Source organism: Lycium ferocissimum, chromosome 5 (assembly GCF_029784015.1).
Source record: "Lycium ferocissimum isolate CSIRO_LF1 chromosome 5, AGI_CSIRO_Lferr_CH_V1, whole genome shotgun sequence".
Taxonomy (NCBI): Eukaryota; Viridiplantae; Streptophyta; class Magnoliopsida; order Solanales; family Solanaceae; genus Lycium; species Lycium ferocissimum.
In genome coordinates, this window is record NC_081346.1 from 19,550,558 (window position 1) to 19,569,360 (window position 18,803).

The 18,803-nt window shown below is 32.5% G+C and overlaps 1 protein-coding gene across 3 annotated transcripts; it reads right to left on the reverse strand.

Annotated features, from left to right (window-relative positions):
• Positions 1-7,194: 7,194 nt before the first annotated feature.
• On the reverse strand, positions 7,195-10,563 carry LOC132056385 (protein MATERNALLY EXPRESSED GENE 5-like). 3 transcript variants are annotated; one of them, XM_059448548.1, is made up of 7 exons: positions 10,316-10,563; positions 9,782-9,903; positions 9,444-9,678; positions 9,307-9,368; positions 9,140-9,221; positions 7,668-7,788; positions 7,195-7,562 (listed from the first exon to the last, which is right to left on the reverse strand). In XM_059448548.1, the coding sequence occupies exons 1-6, from the start codon at positions 10,404-10,406 to the stop codon at positions 7,685-7,687; spliced, it is 696 nt and encodes a 231-aa protein (XP_059304531.1). In that variant the 5' UTR covers positions 10,407-10,563; the 3' UTR covers positions 7,195-7,562; positions 7,668-7,684. The 3 variants fall into 3 exon arrangements, with proteins under 3 accessions (XP_059304531.1, XP_059304530.1, XP_059304532.1); XM_059448547.1 differs by having other exon boundaries at positions 7,195-7,788; XM_059448549.1 differs by lacking the exon at positions 9,782-9,903 and having other exon boundaries at positions 7,195-7,788.
• Positions 10,564-18,803: the final 8,240 nt, after the last annotated feature.

Consider the following 18,803-nt stretch of genomic DNA (forward strand, 5'->3'; position numbering starts at 1 on the left):
ATTGTAATTAAAAAAATGAATTTGAATGAAAGATAAAAAAACATTGAATTTGAATTTAAATTAAAAGATAAAACTTAATTTTCAAGATTAAAATAGTTTCAAACTCTATCCAAATTCAAAATATGGATGTTTATGGTGTTGAATGTTCGGAAATATCTGCACCATTCATCACGTTTACTCCCTTTCCCTTTTTCCTGCAAATTGGGGTACTAGCAGAAGTAAATCTGCTAATTTTACAGCTTTGGAGGACTAATTTGATAGAAATTTGTATATCTAAAATAGGTGAGGCGCTAGCAATATGGTTAAGCCAAGTGGTAAGTTTATAACAAGCCACTTAGCAATTTTAAAACAAAGATAATGAAAATTAGGACAAAGTTAATAACAATTGTAATTAAAAAAAATGAATTTGAATTTGAATTAAAAGATAAAACTTAATTTTCAAGATTAAAATAGTTTCAAACTCTATCCAAATTCAAAATATTGATGTTTATGGTGTTGAATGCTCCGAAATATTTGCACCACCACCCCCCCCCCCCCCCCCCAATATCCTATAAATTAGGGTACTAGCGGAAGTAAATCTACTAATTTTACAGCTTTGGAGGACTAATTTGATAGAAATTTGTATATCTAAAATAAGAGAGGTGCTAGCAATATGGTTAAGTCAATTGGCAAGCTAATAACAAGTCATTTCACAATTTTAAAACAAAGATAATGAGAATTAAGACAAAGTTAATAACAATTGCAATTAAAAAAATGAATTTCAATGAAATATTAAAAAAAATGAATTTGAATTAAAAGATAAAACTCAATTTTCAAGATTAGAATAGTTTCCAACTCTATCCAAACTCAAAATATGGATGTTTATCATGTGGAATGTTCAGAAATATCTGCATCATTCATCACGTTTACTCCCCCTCCCCCTCCCTTTCCCCTTTTCCTGCAAATTGGGGTACTAGCAGAAGTAAATCTACTAATTTTACAGCTTTGGAGGACTAATTTGATAGAATCTGTATATCTAAAATAAGAGAGGTGCTAGCAATATGGTTAAGCCACTTGGCAATTTAAGACAAAGATAATGAGAATTAGGACAAGTTAATAACAATTGTAATTAAAACAAATTGAATTTGAATTAAAAGATAAAACTCAATTTTCAAGATGGGAATAGTTTCCAACTCTATCCAAATTCAAAATATGAATCCCCCCCCCGCTGGGAACCTCCTCCCCTTTTCCTGCAAATTGGGCAGATGTAAATCTACTAATTTTACAGTTTTGGAGGACTAATTTGATAGAAATAGGTAAAATATATAAGAGGACTCTACAAATATATTTTCTTTTTAGTTTTCTGAGTTTTAATACTGTTCAATTTAATACAGTAGTTTCTATGAAAATTTCAAAATTTAATTTTGAATCTGAATTTAAAGATAAATGTATTGAACTGAGATTAGGAAAATTAAGTTTAATTTAAATTAAAAGGTAAAATTGAGAAAAAAGAAATTTAAATAAAGATAAAGAATTTGAATTGAGGTAAAAGAATTCAGATTTTGAATTTTAATCCACAACTGAGATTAGATAGGATTTATCTTATTTAACCATACAACGTATCATATCTTATCTTAGCTTATTGGATTAGCATAGCAGTTTATTCAGATTTCAAATGCGCATCAATACACTTATATAAATAGTAGTAATGCAATAGAAAGGAATGAATTACATGCAGTTCTTCTCCTCTCAGGTTTACTTTGCATTGATAGTTAGTCTTAGGGGTGTACATGGACCGGATTGGTTCGGATTTTTTAAACACTAAACCAAACCAATTGCGTCGGGTTTTTAAATTTATACACTAAACCAAATCAATAAAATTCGGGTTTTCCAACCTCGGATTTTCTCAGGTTATTCGGTTTTCTCGGGTTTTTCTTTAGAATAGTCTTGATATAAAACATATAACTTTTACTTCAAATATTTCTTCAGTCCTAATAAGATACAACTATATAATTAAGGTGTTTCTTAAGAAAATAACACAAAATGTGAGAAGAGTGATGACATGGTATTAAAATATTCAACAAAAGCTAATAAAATCGATTAAAATAAATATTGCTAATTAACAAGCCATAAAGAAAATGGCCATAATCTAAAAATACTGAGTCATGCTAAAATAAGTACGGCTAAATAAGTATTAATTACATGACAAAGAAAAAACTTAAGTTATATGTATTTTCACTCTCTAAATCAATTATGCGAAACTAAATAATAGATATCCAACATTATTGTTATTCCTAGTGGTAAATTAAATTTCTTTTGTTAGCATTAGTGTTGAGTTGGTTTTGGTTTGGACTTTATTTGAGTTACTAACATCATAGGATATAAAACTTATTGACATTCAAAATTCTAAGTTCAAGCTTGAATAATATGATACTAATAGATAAAAATCTACGAAAAAATTTAAGAAATATTTATAAATTACATTAAAATTATAAAAATTTAATACATATAATGTTGGGTTGGTTTGGTTTGGTTTGACTTTTTTTTAGTTAAAACCAAACCAAACCAATTGTGGTCGGATTTTTTTTTTTCAACACCAAACCACTAGTCGGGTTTTTTTCTCGGTTTGACTCGGTTTATCGGTTTGGTATGGTTTGTCGGTTTACTTTGTACACCCCTAGTTAGTCTATTATATATTAGTTTGAACTTATAAGATTCATGTTTTTTCTCGGTGCATTTTTATTTTATGAACTTATCTTGATTAACATGGCTTTGCAGGGCTAGACTAGAAAGGAACGGAGGCAGACCCTGTGTGTGACTTTTAAGGTTCTTAGCATTGAATTCATTGTAGTTTTGAAATTATAATTTAGAATTAATGTTTGTTAAATTTTTTTAGATATTTAACACTTATATTATTATATTTTGGACCGAAAATATTGAAATTAGGTGAGCCATAAAATTATAACCTCCGCATGTCACTGCTGGAGAAGGCCTAAATCACCTTCTGATACTCAACTCTGTACTGATGGTCACGAAAGTAAGAAGATTTTAAATTACAAACATTTATCATCGTACCACAAACTTCACCTTATGTTTCTTTTATGGTAAACAAAGATATGCTGACAATTTTAATAATGAAAAAAATATTAAAAGCCAAAGACAATTGCAACCCAAGTTGAATAGTATATGCAGAAGTCATTGTTAAGAGGATGCCTCTGATCAAGCAATGCAGATTATTAATATGTGCACCTAGAGATACCTATATATATATATATATATATATAATTGAACAATTTTGAGTATTTATACTAAAATTTAAGTTATATTTTTTACATAATAATTTTTCAAAACCATTAACTATTGCAAATTGGTGACGATGATGTGACAAAGAGAATTGATTATCACGCCTCTATCTTCTTCTATTTCAAATCTGTTTAGTGTCAAAAAAAATTGAAGGAATTTATCGGTATAAGCTATTCTTTTCAACTCAATTATGTAGATTAAAGGACAAGGATATCCTAAATTCTACCTTTTCAAATATATTGTGTTTTTTTAAAATTTCTAACAAACTGATATTATATTAAATTTGAATTTAAATAAACTTTAATGGGACGAAATTTCAACTTCAAAACCTCTTATATATAGTATTCAATAACACGTAAGTTAATGTTAGATTTCATTCTTCTCTTTTTGTTGTTGGTAATAGATCTATTTGTGCTTGTCACATCTATATGAACCAAATAAATTCTATTTTGTCATGTAGGTTATGATAGAAAAAGAACCTTACAACAAAGTTGAGAGTAGAAGAAGATTGTTTTTTCAAATTACTACCCAAACCCAATATCGTTATTGATGTTGTAAGCATTGGTTTAAAGCCAATATTATTTTGTTGTTATCGGCCTGATCAACTCCAAAAACTAAATTCAAAATATTGAGGGTGGAACCATGAACTAGAGGAGCTCTTAGTGATTGCTAAAAGTGAAGTAAAGAACTGCAAATCATTGAATCACCGCTAATAATATTGATATATTTGTTTTGGTTAGCGTTGTCTCGATTAACAATTCCTGTAATTTACTTGGACTCTTTATATAATTCGATTACTGCTATGGCACCATGTATAAGGTGTTAGAAGTATATATTTGAGGTTTAAGGAGTTGCAATCGTTGTTAACAATATCAAGCTTTTCTCAAAGGCTTAAGGAGCATATGCCTTCAAATACTTTCTTTATTAATGCTTGTTTTGATAAATATGACACCATTTAATTAAAAAAAAACAAAAAAAAAAAAAAGACGAATTGAATGCAATTGATACCTACATGTAATGTGGGATTTTTTTATATAAATATATCTAGCACATATGAATATTTGTGTGGATTTGCAATCAAATTCAATATGTGATTTTGCTTCCAAATCACATTACTCTATCAAAATTCCAAAAAAAAAGAAAAGGATTTGTCATAGATCAATAATTAATAAGGATTGTATGATGAACAAGGTTATTCATAACAAGATTTGGATTTTTGTTAAATTAATATAATATAATGTGTTCAAATAAGTAAAATTATAATTCTATATTTCACAAATTTATGTAAATATGTCAATGATATATAATAATTTTTTTAATTATATCAAACAAACAAGATAAGAATTTTCTATGATTAGTTTCATTTGATACCCGCCGCACATCGCGCGGGTACGGATACTAGTTAGAAAAAATGATGAATCATGATCTTAGAAAGTCACGTGTTTTAGAAAGGTAGGTAAATGAAATATTTTTTATGTTTAGGATTATGAAGATTGTTTTAGTAAATGAAGGTTACCAAAGCATATTATGTTTTAAGATTATGAAGATTTACTTTAGTTATTTAAGGTAGAGAATAATCATTTTACCTTATCAGATATGAGATTGATCTTTTAGACAACTGTCAAACAATAAACGTGAAATACTTCAAGCCAAAAGAAAAATAATAAAAGCATTACTAGGTTGCCTGATTAAATGTTGCTTTAGTTATTCAAGGTATTAAATTATTAATTAGCCATTCTCCTACGAGTATTCAAATTGGATGTATGCTATTTTTCTATGTAGTCCATTTATTTTTCTATACTCGCTTATTTACATTTTTGACAAACTGCCTTTAATTTGTGCAAAATTTCCCCTGAATTCTTGCTGATTTGCTGGTGTATTGTCTTTACTATTTCTGGTAAAGATTTATCCACAGCAGCGTCTACACCAATTTAAGCAATAATTTTAAAAGTTAAAAAAATAAAGTAAAAATAAATAGCCAAGTTCTATAGATTTTGGTTCTTGATTTAGCCCTATGATTGAATCTGAAAAAGGCACACTTCTACACTATTATGTTGTTAAATCAATATGCTTTTATTTCCAACATAATAGAGCACGAAAAACGTCTTCTTCTGTTTTTTTCCTTTCCTTGCAGCATATTAGAGTGAAATTTAAAAGAAAAATAAGATCGCCGGAGCTTTACAAGTTACAAGTTTATATTCTATCCACTTGAAGATAATGGAGAAAAATGCTGTAAATGTATGGTTTTTGTTGAACAACATCCCACACATAACATATTTGCCTACTTGAGTACTTGTTTGCATAGTCGAATTGGAAATTCTGACCTCCCTCTTTGTTGGGTTTTAACTAATTGTTCAGGCCATTGAGGGCGCCCATTCTTCAAGAAATGTTTGAAGTATTTTTTTTTTTTTTTATGAAATAAAGAAATTTTTGAAGTAATTACCACTGTACCGTCAATCTACAATGAAATCCAGTTTTATGGTCATTATTTCATTGTTATTTCTTTTTTCACACCTCATATTTTTCCAAATAGATCAGATTGGATAGTGAAATTATTTACAACCACTAGCTTAGGGCATAATCTTTGTTATTGTTAATTTTCTTTTCTCGTTAGGAATAATTGGTGCCTATCATTTGGCGGTGGAAGCGACTCCAATCTAGTCAATCTCTATCGTCTCGTTTTTTTCCCATGTTTAATTTATAGCCTCGATGATTTTGCAACATATGGTTAACGTTTGATACGTCAGTATTCAATTTCAGAATCAATGTCAACATTATGTAGAATACGTTCTGGCCATACTGCAAACCTAACAAGTAAAACTAACACTACAGCGTTTTTTTTTCCTTCTGTGAAATGTTTCCTTCACAACACCCACTGGAGGTTTTAAATCAAAACTACATGATAGTGTCGACTATAGAAAATAAGTCTGAGAAAATATAAATACACCAGGATACATCTACTGTGTTCGACATGGAGTAAAGTAAAATTGGTGAAATATGGTGCTTTGAGACGGATAAACATGCTGCACAACCTTCGACGACCATTGTCTGACATGCAAATATACAGAAAAACTTGACAGTCTCACTTTTTAACTGTGAACACACTAAGCAAATAGATCCAGCATAACCAACAAAATTAGACTTTACCAAATTGGCTCTGCAGACAATAAAAGGCACTATATGCACCAAATGAAGAAAGCAAACATTGTCACACCAAGGCAGAGATAGTTGTATACTTGTCTGGTATACGCATTAATGATAACACAAGATTGCACACGTCTATTAATCCCTTGCCTTCAGAATCATAGACCTACTACGAAAAGGTATGAATAAATGCTAGACGAGGAGTATTCTTGAAGCACAATCCTGAGTGCCGGAAACCAAATTCTTCTTTTAAAAGATCGAGAAATCACCGAGGACCAGTTGCGCTCGGTGGTTAGTTGGTCTGTCTCGCTACCCTTCTCCACTTAAATACTAAGCTTTTATATGCGGCAAGGTTCAAAATGCGCCTAACCCATACATCTAAGTGGTGCTCTTTTATTACTAGAACAAAGCTCTAGGGGCATTTTTAGTCCAAATTAGACCTGAGACCACGCCCACCGACCGTCCAACCTAAATTTATAAAATAAAAAAAATAAAAAATAAAAGAGTAGCTACTCCGGCTGTCCTAATTCCTAAAAGCTTAAGTTGAAATGTAACTAAAACCATGAACAATCAGACATTGTAACACAAAAATCACCAAATGGAAGGATTTCCTTCCTTCCTCGTAATTTATTCGTTAAGCTAAATTCCAGTATTATATCAAATATCCAATATCGACATGGAACACTTAAGCTTTTCTGTCATCAATCCAAGCAGAATTCAATAGCTAATCAAATAGAACCCTGAAACGGCTATCTAATAACTAGTTCGTTAGCAGATCTAATGATGAATTTAAAACAATTTACCACATGATCAAACAAGCAACTCTATGAATTCGTACAAAGCACCTCCCACTTATCATTACAATGGGAATGATATTATCCTAAGCGCCAGATGAAACTGAAAATATCTTTCATCAATCAGGAAATGAAAGATAAAAACACCCGTGCTCAGCAAAGGACGACGCAAACATTGACGCGGAAACAACAGCTAAATGCTAATATCCCACTACAATATCTTCCCGTGCAAAGAGCAAAGACTGGTCCTAATTAAACCACGCATTTAGAGAAAGATGTCGAACACGAAACCGCAAAGCTGGCAAAACATCTAAATACGTAATCTCCAAAGTCAATTTGGTCCTACAGAGAAGGGTCGTTCCAAAATTTAGCCCGATCGATGAATTTTGTAGCATAACCTTTGGTCGTTATTAATAAAGGTCAAGCGCAAGAAGTCTAGCATATCACCTGTAAAAACGCATAATTCAACGGTTTCCGTGATGCCCACCACCTGACTTGGCACCAGGACGGCGAGCAAATTGTAGCCTTAAGTTGGCCGAATCACGGTCATGCTCGTCGAATTTATAACCTGCAAGATTGGTACATACTATCTCACTCGACACATTATTGACAATTTAGGTACAAACACGCAAACATGTGTTCGTTGTCTGAAAACTAGCATGGCTTTACAAAATTAATGCATACAACTAACCCATGAAATTTGCACTGGCATTCATCAGGCCATGCAAACTCGTAAGTATGTCAAAGCTATAAACAGTGCCTTTTGCAAATCTTCTGTTACCTTTAAGGAAGTCCAATTCCTTTTCAATTACTAGAAGAAAAAAATTTAACCTTGCAAGTCACTCAGAAAAACTACAGAAGAGGGGAATAAAAATGACTACTCTCTCTTTGTTTGAGGCAAGAAAGATGAGAACCTAATTTCCTTTGGCAAAATCATAACTTTTTGGGCATGCTTCAATCAGAATGCAGATTTGCTCCCCACTTATCAAGAGGAAAGGAAAGGAATAAGACAAACGAAATATCTATTAAATTAGTTGGCTAGGGCTACATATTGAAAGAAACATAGCCATTTTTGTCTGAGGAACCTTCTGTGTTCCACAGGAATGGCTGGAGAATCTTTCATGCTAGAAAAATAGAAGCTATAAGCCTCAGATGCAGGTAGCCGAATAAAGAGGGCAATCACAAAAGTCTAGAATCAGATACATCTAGTGAAATAAAGCGAGCAAACACCTAAATGATCCTAAAAGTGCCACCAGCACTTAAGCTAGCTTTCACAGAGACTAAAGAGTACTGCACAAGATAAATAATACTCCCTCCGTTCACTTTTACTTGTCCGTTATGGACTTTGCACACCTCTTAAGAAATAATAAATGAAGTGTAAAATCTACCATGATACCCATATTAATTGGTGCATATTTTTAATGGACTTGAAAAGTGATTTGAAATAAGTAATTAATACTATGGGTGAAAAAAAAAGAAAAAAAGAAATTGCCTTATCCAAGTATGCTAAAAGTGACAAGTAAAAGTAAGAACATATTTTTAGAATACTGGACAAGTAAGTGAACGGAAGGAATAGTCGTGATTTGCTGTCTTGACCAGCAAACTTGCAAGTGGTAGCTATTTTTCCTGACTTAGTAGCTATGTTAACCTTCCATTTCCATTAAAGCATAACTTAAATGCCATGTAGTTCTTAATTTTATAGCCACCATAACATTACCCGATGCTTATCAACCAGACAACTCTCCACTGCCTCCCACACCTCCTCCCCAATTGCCTTCTCCAGCCACTCCGTCTTTCATGTTTAAATAGTATCCCTCCCAACTTAGGTCGTACCTCTCTTAAAGACTAACTATATTACAAGCCTAAAACCAGATCAGTCAAAAGATTGATTTTACTAATGGTGGGAGTGGAAAGCTCACCTTGTAAAGTATCCATCGCAGTGGCTGCATGGGCTGGACTCACAAAATCAACAAAGCAAAGAACAAATTGATTTCCTCCTGGCTACATAAGTTGATGGAACAAAGAATTCCTAAGAAAAACCATAACAGAACTACGACTAGAAAGAAATATACAGGCGTGTTCTTACATGTCGTGGTTCCTTGATCACCAGTCTAACTTCTTTGTAACCTACAAATGGTCGAAATACATCTGCAAACAGAAGTCAAGGAAAGAACTAGAATGGTAAGTAAAATAGTGAAATGGAGAAGCAGTATAGAAGGATACGTGACACCTCTCTTCGGGTGCAATTAGCAGGCAACCCTTCCACAAACAACGTATTGCTAGCATCAGGTGGAAGACGAACTTCTGGTCTACCACCTCCAAACCCAACGGTCCTGCTTTTAGCATCAACTGGTTGTGATCCCACAGTACCCATAACACGGGGACCGCCAATAGGATGACTGGTTACTCCACTATTCATGGATCTCGCAGATTCACCACCAGCATAGGAGGAAGTTTGCTGATAAATTTCGAACAATATGTTAGACTAACCCATCATTAAGGAACAAAGCATAAAAGGAAATGAGAATTAACCGCTCACAAAGTAACTAAAGATTAAGTACCCCGCTTCGCAAGTATCGTTCATAGGATGATTCAATAGGATCAGCATCTCTAATGACATGATGCATTCCTTGTACATTATTGCGGCTATAATTGCCAGGCACATCAGGACCACTTGGAACATCTATGGAGTGACAATATAAATTGATAAAATTACTTCTCAATAGAGATAAATTAGCAATAACTCAGATAAGTCCACCCACAGTTTTGCTTGCAGAACACGCGTACAAACAAACAAGAAAGTGGTAACCTAAACTAGACAAGATGATGTTCAAACATTGTCAGAATCAACACAAAAGAACGGAATGAAAACCAAGTCAGCTACTTGGATAATATTTTTTTCTACTTTCCTCTTAAAAATTTAAAAAAAAAAAAAACATTTCTTTTCAATTGCTAGCCTAATATATCCCCTCTTAAAGCACAAGAAAAATCAATTTAAAACCCTAGCTTTTGCCAACTCAGAAGAGAAAAACGACATAAAATAAATTAACAAACTTTAATCACTTCAAATAGCAATTGAAAGTAGAATTATGTACCATATTGGGTCCGAGGGCGTTTTGCGGCGACCGGAGGAAGAGATACCGGCTGTATAAGGCCGTCGGTGACTCTCCAGTAAGCATCTGCCATGTCACTCTGATAGAAATGGTGGATTCAATTTCGATAAACTCCGAGAATGATACGGATAATGTCCCAACACCTCTAAGATCGGAGTTATATCCCGATTTAACACTAGTTCTTAAATCCGTCAAGGATCTTTCGTCTTGTCTTTTTTTCACTAGTACGTCTGAGAAAACAGTGTCAAATTAGTACAAGTGACTTGTGTGATCACATCAAATCAAAATCTAATTAAATTTGGGATTAAAAAAATTGAATTTAAAATATATTTTTTTAAAATTTTTTAATCTTTTATAAAATATAAAAGGATTCCAATTTAATTCAAAAAAACCACCATCCCTTCTTCTCCTCATCTCACCCCTCCACAACCCCACCCTCCCCCCCCCTCAAAAAAAAAAAAAATTTTAAAGAAAAGTTTAGATATTTTTTATTTGCTTTTTCTAAAAATACCCCCCTCCTCCTCCTTCACCCCCCACCCCCGTGCCCAATATTTTTTAAAAAAAATTTTTGTTTTTAAAAAAAAAAAAATTATTTTTCTTTATTTGTTTTTTCACCTCCCAACCCTCCCCTACGCAATCACATTTTTTCCCCTGGTCTACATGTTTAAAAAAAAAATTTTGATTTTTTTTTTTTTTTACGGTTTAAAAAAGTCCACTCTTCTTCCTTCCACCCCCTCACCCACCCCACCCCCCTCCCGCCCAATTTTTTTTTAAAATTTTGTTATTTTATTTTGCTTTTTTCAAACCAGAGGGGCATCACACAACCCCCCCCTACTTTTTTTAAAAAAAAATTTGATTTTTTTTTTTACCGATCCCCCCTCCTCCTCCTCCCACCCCTCCCCTCCCCCCCCCCACCCCTCGACCCAATTTTTTTTAAAAAAATCTTTTGTTTTAAAAAAAAAAAAAAAAATTGAAATTTTTTCTTTTGTTTTTTTTCACCTCCCCCTCCTCCTCACCCTTCCAAAAAAAAAATTATTTTACCCCCAAAAAAAAGTTTTGATTTTTTTTTTTTTTTCGCACCACCAATCCCCCCCCCACCCAAAAAAAAATATTTTTTTTGAGAAGAAGTTTTGAATTATTTTTTTTTGGTTTCTTAGCCACTCCCTCCCTCCCCCCCCCCCCCCCCCACAACAAAATGAAGTTTTTTTTTTTTTGATTTTTTTTTTTGTTTTCTTACCCCCCCCCCCCCCAAAAAAAAAAAAAAAAAAATTGTTCCAAAAAAAAAGTATTAGAAAACACGATGTCTACTCCTCTCGGTACATCATATCATGTCCTACCCCACAGACCCCCCGTGCCCATGAATATATACATTGAAAAGAATATATATTTTGTTTTTTTTTGCACCCCCATCCTTCCAAAAAAAAATTTTGTTAAAAAAAAAAAAGTATTGAAATTTTTTTGTTTTTTCGTCTCCACCAACCCCCCTCCCCGCACCCACCCCCCCCCCCCAAAAATGTTTTTTCTTGAAAAAAAGTTTTGAATTATTTTTTTGGAAGCATAAAGGATAACATTCCGAAATAACCCACATTTGGGAGATAATGAAGCATCATCATCATGGCATTTTTTTAGGGACGTTTTTTTCTATTTCACACTCGTGTGCATACATTTGTTTTGCTCCTTATTTTTGGTTTTATTTTGCCCCCCCCCCCCCCCTTTCATCCCCCTCCAAAAAAAAATTTTGAAAGGAAGTTTTGATATTTATTTTTTTTTGGGTTTAGGAAAAGTTTGTAGTGAATAGATGGTTTTAACGTTGCGGATTCGGCATGGTTCGTGGTTTAGGAAAATATATCAAACAGAGATAGTTTTTTTGTTCTTGTCCTGATATTTATCTGATTCTATTTGTAGAAGATAACTAACAGATTTATAGTTATTGCAACAAGTTCTACACTTTTTGCAATAAGTAGACAATCTGTTGCAACGACTCACTAATTTATTGGACATAGCTTAGCTTATTTGCTTCGTTTTTTATAGAAGATATCTAGATTTATAGTTGTTGCAATAAGTTTTACACTTGTTGTAACAAGTAGACAATCTGTTGCAACAACTACAAATCTGTTGGACATAGCTTCAGTTATTTAGTTTTTTTTTTTTTTGTAGAAGATATCCTACAGATTTGTAGTTGTTGCAACAAGTAGACAATCTATTGCAACAACTACAAATCTGTTGGACATAGCTTCAGTTATTTAGTTTTTTTTGTAGAAGATATCCTACAGATTTATAGTTGTTGCAACAAGTTCTACACTTGTTGCAACAAATAGACAATCTGTTGCAACAACTACAAATCTGTTGGACATAACTTCAGTTATTTGGTTCTGTTGGTAGAAGATATCCAACAGATTTGTAGTTGTTGCAACAAGTTCTACACTTGTTGCAACAACTACAAATATGTTGGACATAGCTTGTTGATTTGGTTCGTTGGTAGAAGATATCCAACAGATTTGTAGTTGTTGCAATAATTTCTACACGTATTGCAACAAGTAGACAATTTATTTATGAATTAGCAAATGTTGAGGAAAGATATAGTCAAATTGAACAGCCAAATTAACAATCAATCCTTAGAAAGAGATGAAGAACAGAGCAAAGTAGCAATAGATACAAATGAAGAAAGTGAAGAAGAACTAGAAGATGAAGAAACTGATGATGGAAATGAAGGAGATGGAGTAGATCAAGGAAATCTGCTACACCTTAGAAGGCAGTTGCTGATCAAATTATTACTTAAGTTGTGGTATTTGGAGCCAAGGTTGCTATTGAACAATTTCTATTTTTTTTTTTTTTGGTCCTTTATGTTATTTGTGAATGATGTTTATGAACTTATTTATTTTGATTAGTCGTGGTATTTGCAACCAAGGTGGTTGTTGAACAATTTCTGTTTATGAACTTATTTATTTTGCTTACTAATTATTGCAACAGATGCATGCAGTTGTTGAAGAAGTTGCAACAAGTTACTAATTTATTTCAACAAGTTACTAACTGCTTCAACAAGTTACTAATCTTTTTAAACAAGTTGCTTAGTTATTGCAACAAATTATTCACCTTGTTGGAAAAAAATCAAACAATGGCTTAAATTATTGCAAAAACTAAAAAATATGTCGCAACATATGAGTTAATTGTTGCAACGATCATACACTTCTTCAAGAAGTTGCAACAAGTTATTAACTGCTTCAACATATGGATCGATGTTTAAGCAAGTTGCTTAGTTGTTGCAACAAATTTGAATTATTGCAACAACTTACTTATACGTTGCGGAGTATATCTCATATGTTCCAAACAACTTACTCATATGTTACAACAGTGTATCTCATATGTTGCAACAACTTACTCATATGTTGCGGCAGATATCTCATATAAACAACTTACTCATATATTGCAACAACTTATCTCATATGTTCAACAGGTATCTCATATGTTGCAACAACTTCTCCATTGTTGCAACATATTCACGATATTGATAACATTGAACTCCTTTGTTTATACTGAATAACATTGAATTCATTTGTTTATCACCAAATATGATTGAATTAAGTACTTCACATCAAAACACTCTAATGATCACTCGATTTGGGAAGAATACACTTAGAATTGCCCATCTAATCCATGAAATTACATGAAATTACTATCTAATCCATTAAGGATATTAGTAGATATATATATATTCATCACTAAATATCATTTATTTCCTTTGTTTAACACTAAATATGGGTGAATCAAGTAGTTCGCATCAAATTACTCTAATGATCACTCGATTTAGTGCATACTGACTTAGTAGATCATCTTTTCTGACTCAAAATACATCAAATTGATTAAGTATTATACATTGATCACTAAATATCGTTGATTTCCTTTGTTTATCACTAAATATGTGTGAATTAAGTAGTTCACATCAATTCACTCTAATGATAACTCAATTTAGTGCATACTGACTTAGTATATCATATTTCTTGACTCAAAATACATCAAATTGATTAAGTATATACATTGATCACTAAATATCGTTGATTTCCTTTGTTTATCATTAACTATGGTGAATCAAGTAGTTCACAGTGCATACTGACTCAGTAGATTATCTTTCTTGACTCAAAATCCCATCAAATTGATTAAGTATTATATATTAATCACTAAATATCATTGATTTCATTTGTTTATCACTAAATATAGGTGAATCAAGTAGTTGATATCAATTCACTCTAGTGATCATTGGATTTAGTGCATACTGACTTAGTAGACCATCTTTCCTAACTCAAAATACCATCAAATTGATTAAGTATTATAAATTGATCACTACATATTGTTGATTTCCTTTGTTTATCACTAAATATCATTGATTTCCCTTTGTTGATAACTAAATATGGGTGAATCAAGTAGTATCTGTTGCAACTACCGTAATATCCATTGCGGCAAGTGTAGTGTAGCAATTCGTTGCAGTACCGTAGTATAGTCGTTTCCCTTTGTATGGATAAAGTGACATAGTTGTTGAACAAGTCACTCCATTTGTTGGAAAAATACAAAAGTAACTTAGTTCTTCGCAACAAGGCCTGTCAGTTGTTGCAACAGATTGCTTACTTGTTGAAAATCATGTAGCAGTTGGATAAAACCCAACAAGATGCTAGTTGCTGCAATAAGTCCTGTTACTTGTTGGATAAAACACAACAAGTTACAGAGTACATTGCAAATGCATTCATTAGTTGTTCGAAATTATTAAAGAATTTATTAACCTCAGAATACACATATTTGTGATTGAACACGATCAACATATCATAGAAACCAAGTTCACAAACACCAAGAACAAAAATTATCATTCTAAAAAAGAACAACATTAAAATGTCATAAAGTTCCAACAAATAACTATTATTACAACACAGTGCAATTAACAACAATGGAGCATTTCGGTTTGGACATGTTGTTTTTGTATAACCGTTTTTCATAAGGGAGCATTTCTTTTTTTCTCGTTCGCAATGATTCCCCGATTCCACGCCTCCTCTTTGTCCGCCTTCTTCCGGGTTTGCTAGGATCAACATATGGAGGAGGTATCTCTCTCTCTAATTCAAAACTTCTTTTCAAGATTTTTTTTTTTTTGGGGGGTGGGGTGGGGTGGTGCAAAAAACAAAAAACAAAAAAATTTCAAAACTTTTTTTAAAATAATTTTTTTTGGGTGGGTGGGTGGAGTAAGAAACCAAAGAAAAAAAAATTCTTTTCAATTTTTTTTTTGGGGGGGGGGAGGGGTGGGGTGGGGGTGGTGCAAAAAACCAAAAACAAAAACTTTTCAAAACTTTTTTTAAAAAATAAAATTAATTTTTTTTGGGAGGTAGGGGGTGGGGGCGGGGGTGCCAAAAATCAAAAACCAAAAACAAAAACTTTTCAAAACTTTTTTTTTAAAAATCAAATTAATTTTTTTGGGAGGTGGGGGTCGGGGCTAGGGAGGGCGTGGTGGGGCTAAAAAAAAAAAAACTTTAAAAATCTTTTTTTAAAAAAAAAAGTGTGTGTGTGTATGTGTGTTTTGGTGGGGGTAAGGGTGGGGGGGGGGGGCAAGAGAGAGGGGGTGGGGGTTGTGCACAAAAAACAAAAAAAAACTTTAAAATTTTTTTTTAAAAAAATTTTTTTGGTGGGGGGTGGGGGCAAGGGAGGGGGGCTGGGTCGGGGGGTGGCAAAAAAAAAAAATTTAAAAAAACCTTTAAAAATCTTTTTTTAAAAAAACATTCTTTTTTGTGGGGGGTGGGGGTGGGTGGCAAGGGAGGGGGCATGGTCGGGGGCAGGGATGGGGGTGGTGCAAAAAAACAAAAAAAAAAAAAAAACTTTTCAAAATCTTTTTCAAAAAAAACATCTTTTTTGGTGGGGGTTGGGGGGATGGGGCAGGGACGAGGGATAAAGTGTTAAAAATAAAACTTGAGGATAAAGTGTTAAAAATAAAGTTGAGGGTCAAAGTGTCAAAAATAAAACTGTTGGGCAAGCTCAAAACCCCTTAATCACTAATAAAAAATCATCACCTCTACTCAATAATTAAAACTTGAATCACCTCCCTTCAATTTTAAAACTTAAAGGTCACTTATATTTAAATCTCCCGAGAAAACAACGTACGAAAGGAAATTTCCTTTCTTTTAATATTTTAAGGCTAAATACCTAAATAGCCCGTTAAACTTGACACCTTTTAATAAGATAGGTACATAGGCTGCATTTGTTTTCAATAAGATTAAGGCCCCTTTTGTCCATAGAAATAAAAAAAAAAATCACTTTTTTTAGAATTTTGGAGTTGGAGTTGGAATTGGCCATAGTTTTTGAAATTGTAATTTTTGGTGAAATATAGTTCTAAAAAAGTGAAAAAAAATTGAAAAATAAGTTTTTTGAGTTTTTGGTATTCCGGAATACAACTTCAAGTTGTATTCGGAATTCTTATGGCGAAACGCTGAAAAGTGAAAAAAATGAAAAAAAAATTCGGAATAAAGTGAATAATTCTTATGGCCAAACGCCTACTAAGACGTCTGAATCTGAATACGTATCTGAATAATTAAGATGTTGTCTTTATATCTAAAACCTGAATGATTAAAACTGTTTGTTTTTCAACATCTAAATATGCATAATTATTTATTTATTTATAAACATAATAAATATACAATTCAAATAAAAATAATAATTAAATATTTTTTTAAAAATTAATAAAATAAATTTCAAAATTAATGAACATAATCAAAACGAAAAAAACTCCCTACTGCCATAGCCTTTGTAAATCCACCAACAAATTCGAACTTTTCAAATATTCATTAAAAACCTTTTTTAAGCTTCAAAACTCAAATTTCAAGGAAGAACAAGAAGAAAATAGATTCAATTTTAACTTATTATCTTTCCAATCCCCAAATCCTACTCGCACTATTAGACCCACCATTTTTGCCCGTGCAACCCAACGAAATCTACCACTGTCAAGGTGGTGGTGCGTCACCCCTATTCTACTAGGGTGGTAGGTGTTAGAGAAGCTATTAACAGTTCGTTTTTGGAAGAATTCAAGGTCTTCTACTCTTGTTCATGGTTGTTTTCCATGGAATTTCTTTAGTTATATGTCATAAAAGTGATTTTTCTAATGTTGCATTTCGGTTATACGTATTTTTTTGGCCTATGAGGGTGTGATTGAGAAGAAGAATAGTTAACAAATTGAAGTTAGTATAAGGAATTGAGAATTAATGGTTGTGGCCATTTTAATTTCGGATACAGAAATTGTTTCTTGTGTCATTGTGCTAAAGATTAGATGATAGTTTCTTGTTTTTTTTGAAGGATACAAATGAATTGAGAATGCAAGTGTTAGAATAAATCCTCAATCAGAAAATGCAAATATTAATAGTACACATGATGAAAGAAAGCTGCAAGTTAGGGAATCCTTTGCCATGGTTGATGTGCATATGCAGGGAGATGGATTGGAGAAGAAAGGAACATTTATAATAATAAAAATCTAATATTAATTTAAAAAGAATAAAAGAGCAAGATAGGGTCCGAATGATTTTCGACTTGGTTTTAGATACGACCGAATAGATGTATTTAGATGTATTAAGTGGCTAAATCTTAATAAAAACAAATGCACTTAATGATTTAAACCATTCAGATTCAGACCTCCATTAAGTGCAAACAAATGAGGCTTAAACTTACATAGTAACTAGGGGCATTTAATTATAGGTGACCTTTAAGTTTTAAAATTGAGTAGAGGTGACTCAAGTTTTAATTATTGAGTAGAGGTGATGATTTTTTTATTAGTGATTAAGGAGTTTTGGACTTGCCCAATAGTTTCGTTTTTAACAGTTTGACCCTAAGCTTTATTTTTAACACTTTACCCCTAAGTTTTATTTTTAATACTTTGACCCAACCAATATAAACCCTAAAATACCAAAATGGGTCCCAAAAAAAAGGCGCCAATAGCCGCACCCGTTTTTGCTCTTTTCCCTCCATTCTTCTTCTTCTTCTTCTTCTTCTTCTTCTCCATCCGCCTGTTCTCGTTCTTTTTCCCTCCATTCTTCTTCCTTGTCTTCCATTGCTGCTTCCTCTGCTTCTTCTTCTTCCAATATCGCGCCATTTTGAAGAGTTTGCTCAACAAAAGAAAAAACGAAACCACCAGATTTTGCAATTTTGTGGCTGGCTTTCGTTCGTGTCTACCTGGGCATTACTTAATAAGTATTGTTGCTTCCCCTGCTTCTTCTTCTTCCATTCAATTTTGAAGAATTTCTTAACAAAGAAAAAACGAAACCACCCATTTTGCAATTTTTGTTGGGCATTACTTCATAAGTAATTTACTTCTCATTTGATAAGTAAAATATTCTTCGTTTTGTTTCAATTATTTATGGGTTTTTTTCTTTGTCGATTTTTCAACAATTTACGTAGCAATTGTACTTGTTCTGCAACAAGTGCTAAAAAATTCGTATAAGAGCTTTTAAATTTT

Excerpts from the sequence above, each read along its gene's own strand:
- LOC132056385 (XM_059448548.1), bottom strand. The coding sequence starts at position 10,406 with ATGGCAGATGCTTACTGGAGAGTCACCGACGGCCTTATACAGCCGGTA. Across the intron at positions 9,904-10,315 it reads ACGCCCTCGGACCCAATATG|ATGTTCCAAGTGGTCCTGAT; the intron begins GTACATAATTCT and ends GTCACTCCATAG. Across the intron at positions 9,369-9,443 it reads CACCCGAAGAGAGGTGTCAC|ATGTATTTCGACCATTTGTA; the intron begins GTATCCTTCTAT and ends TTCTGTTTGCAG.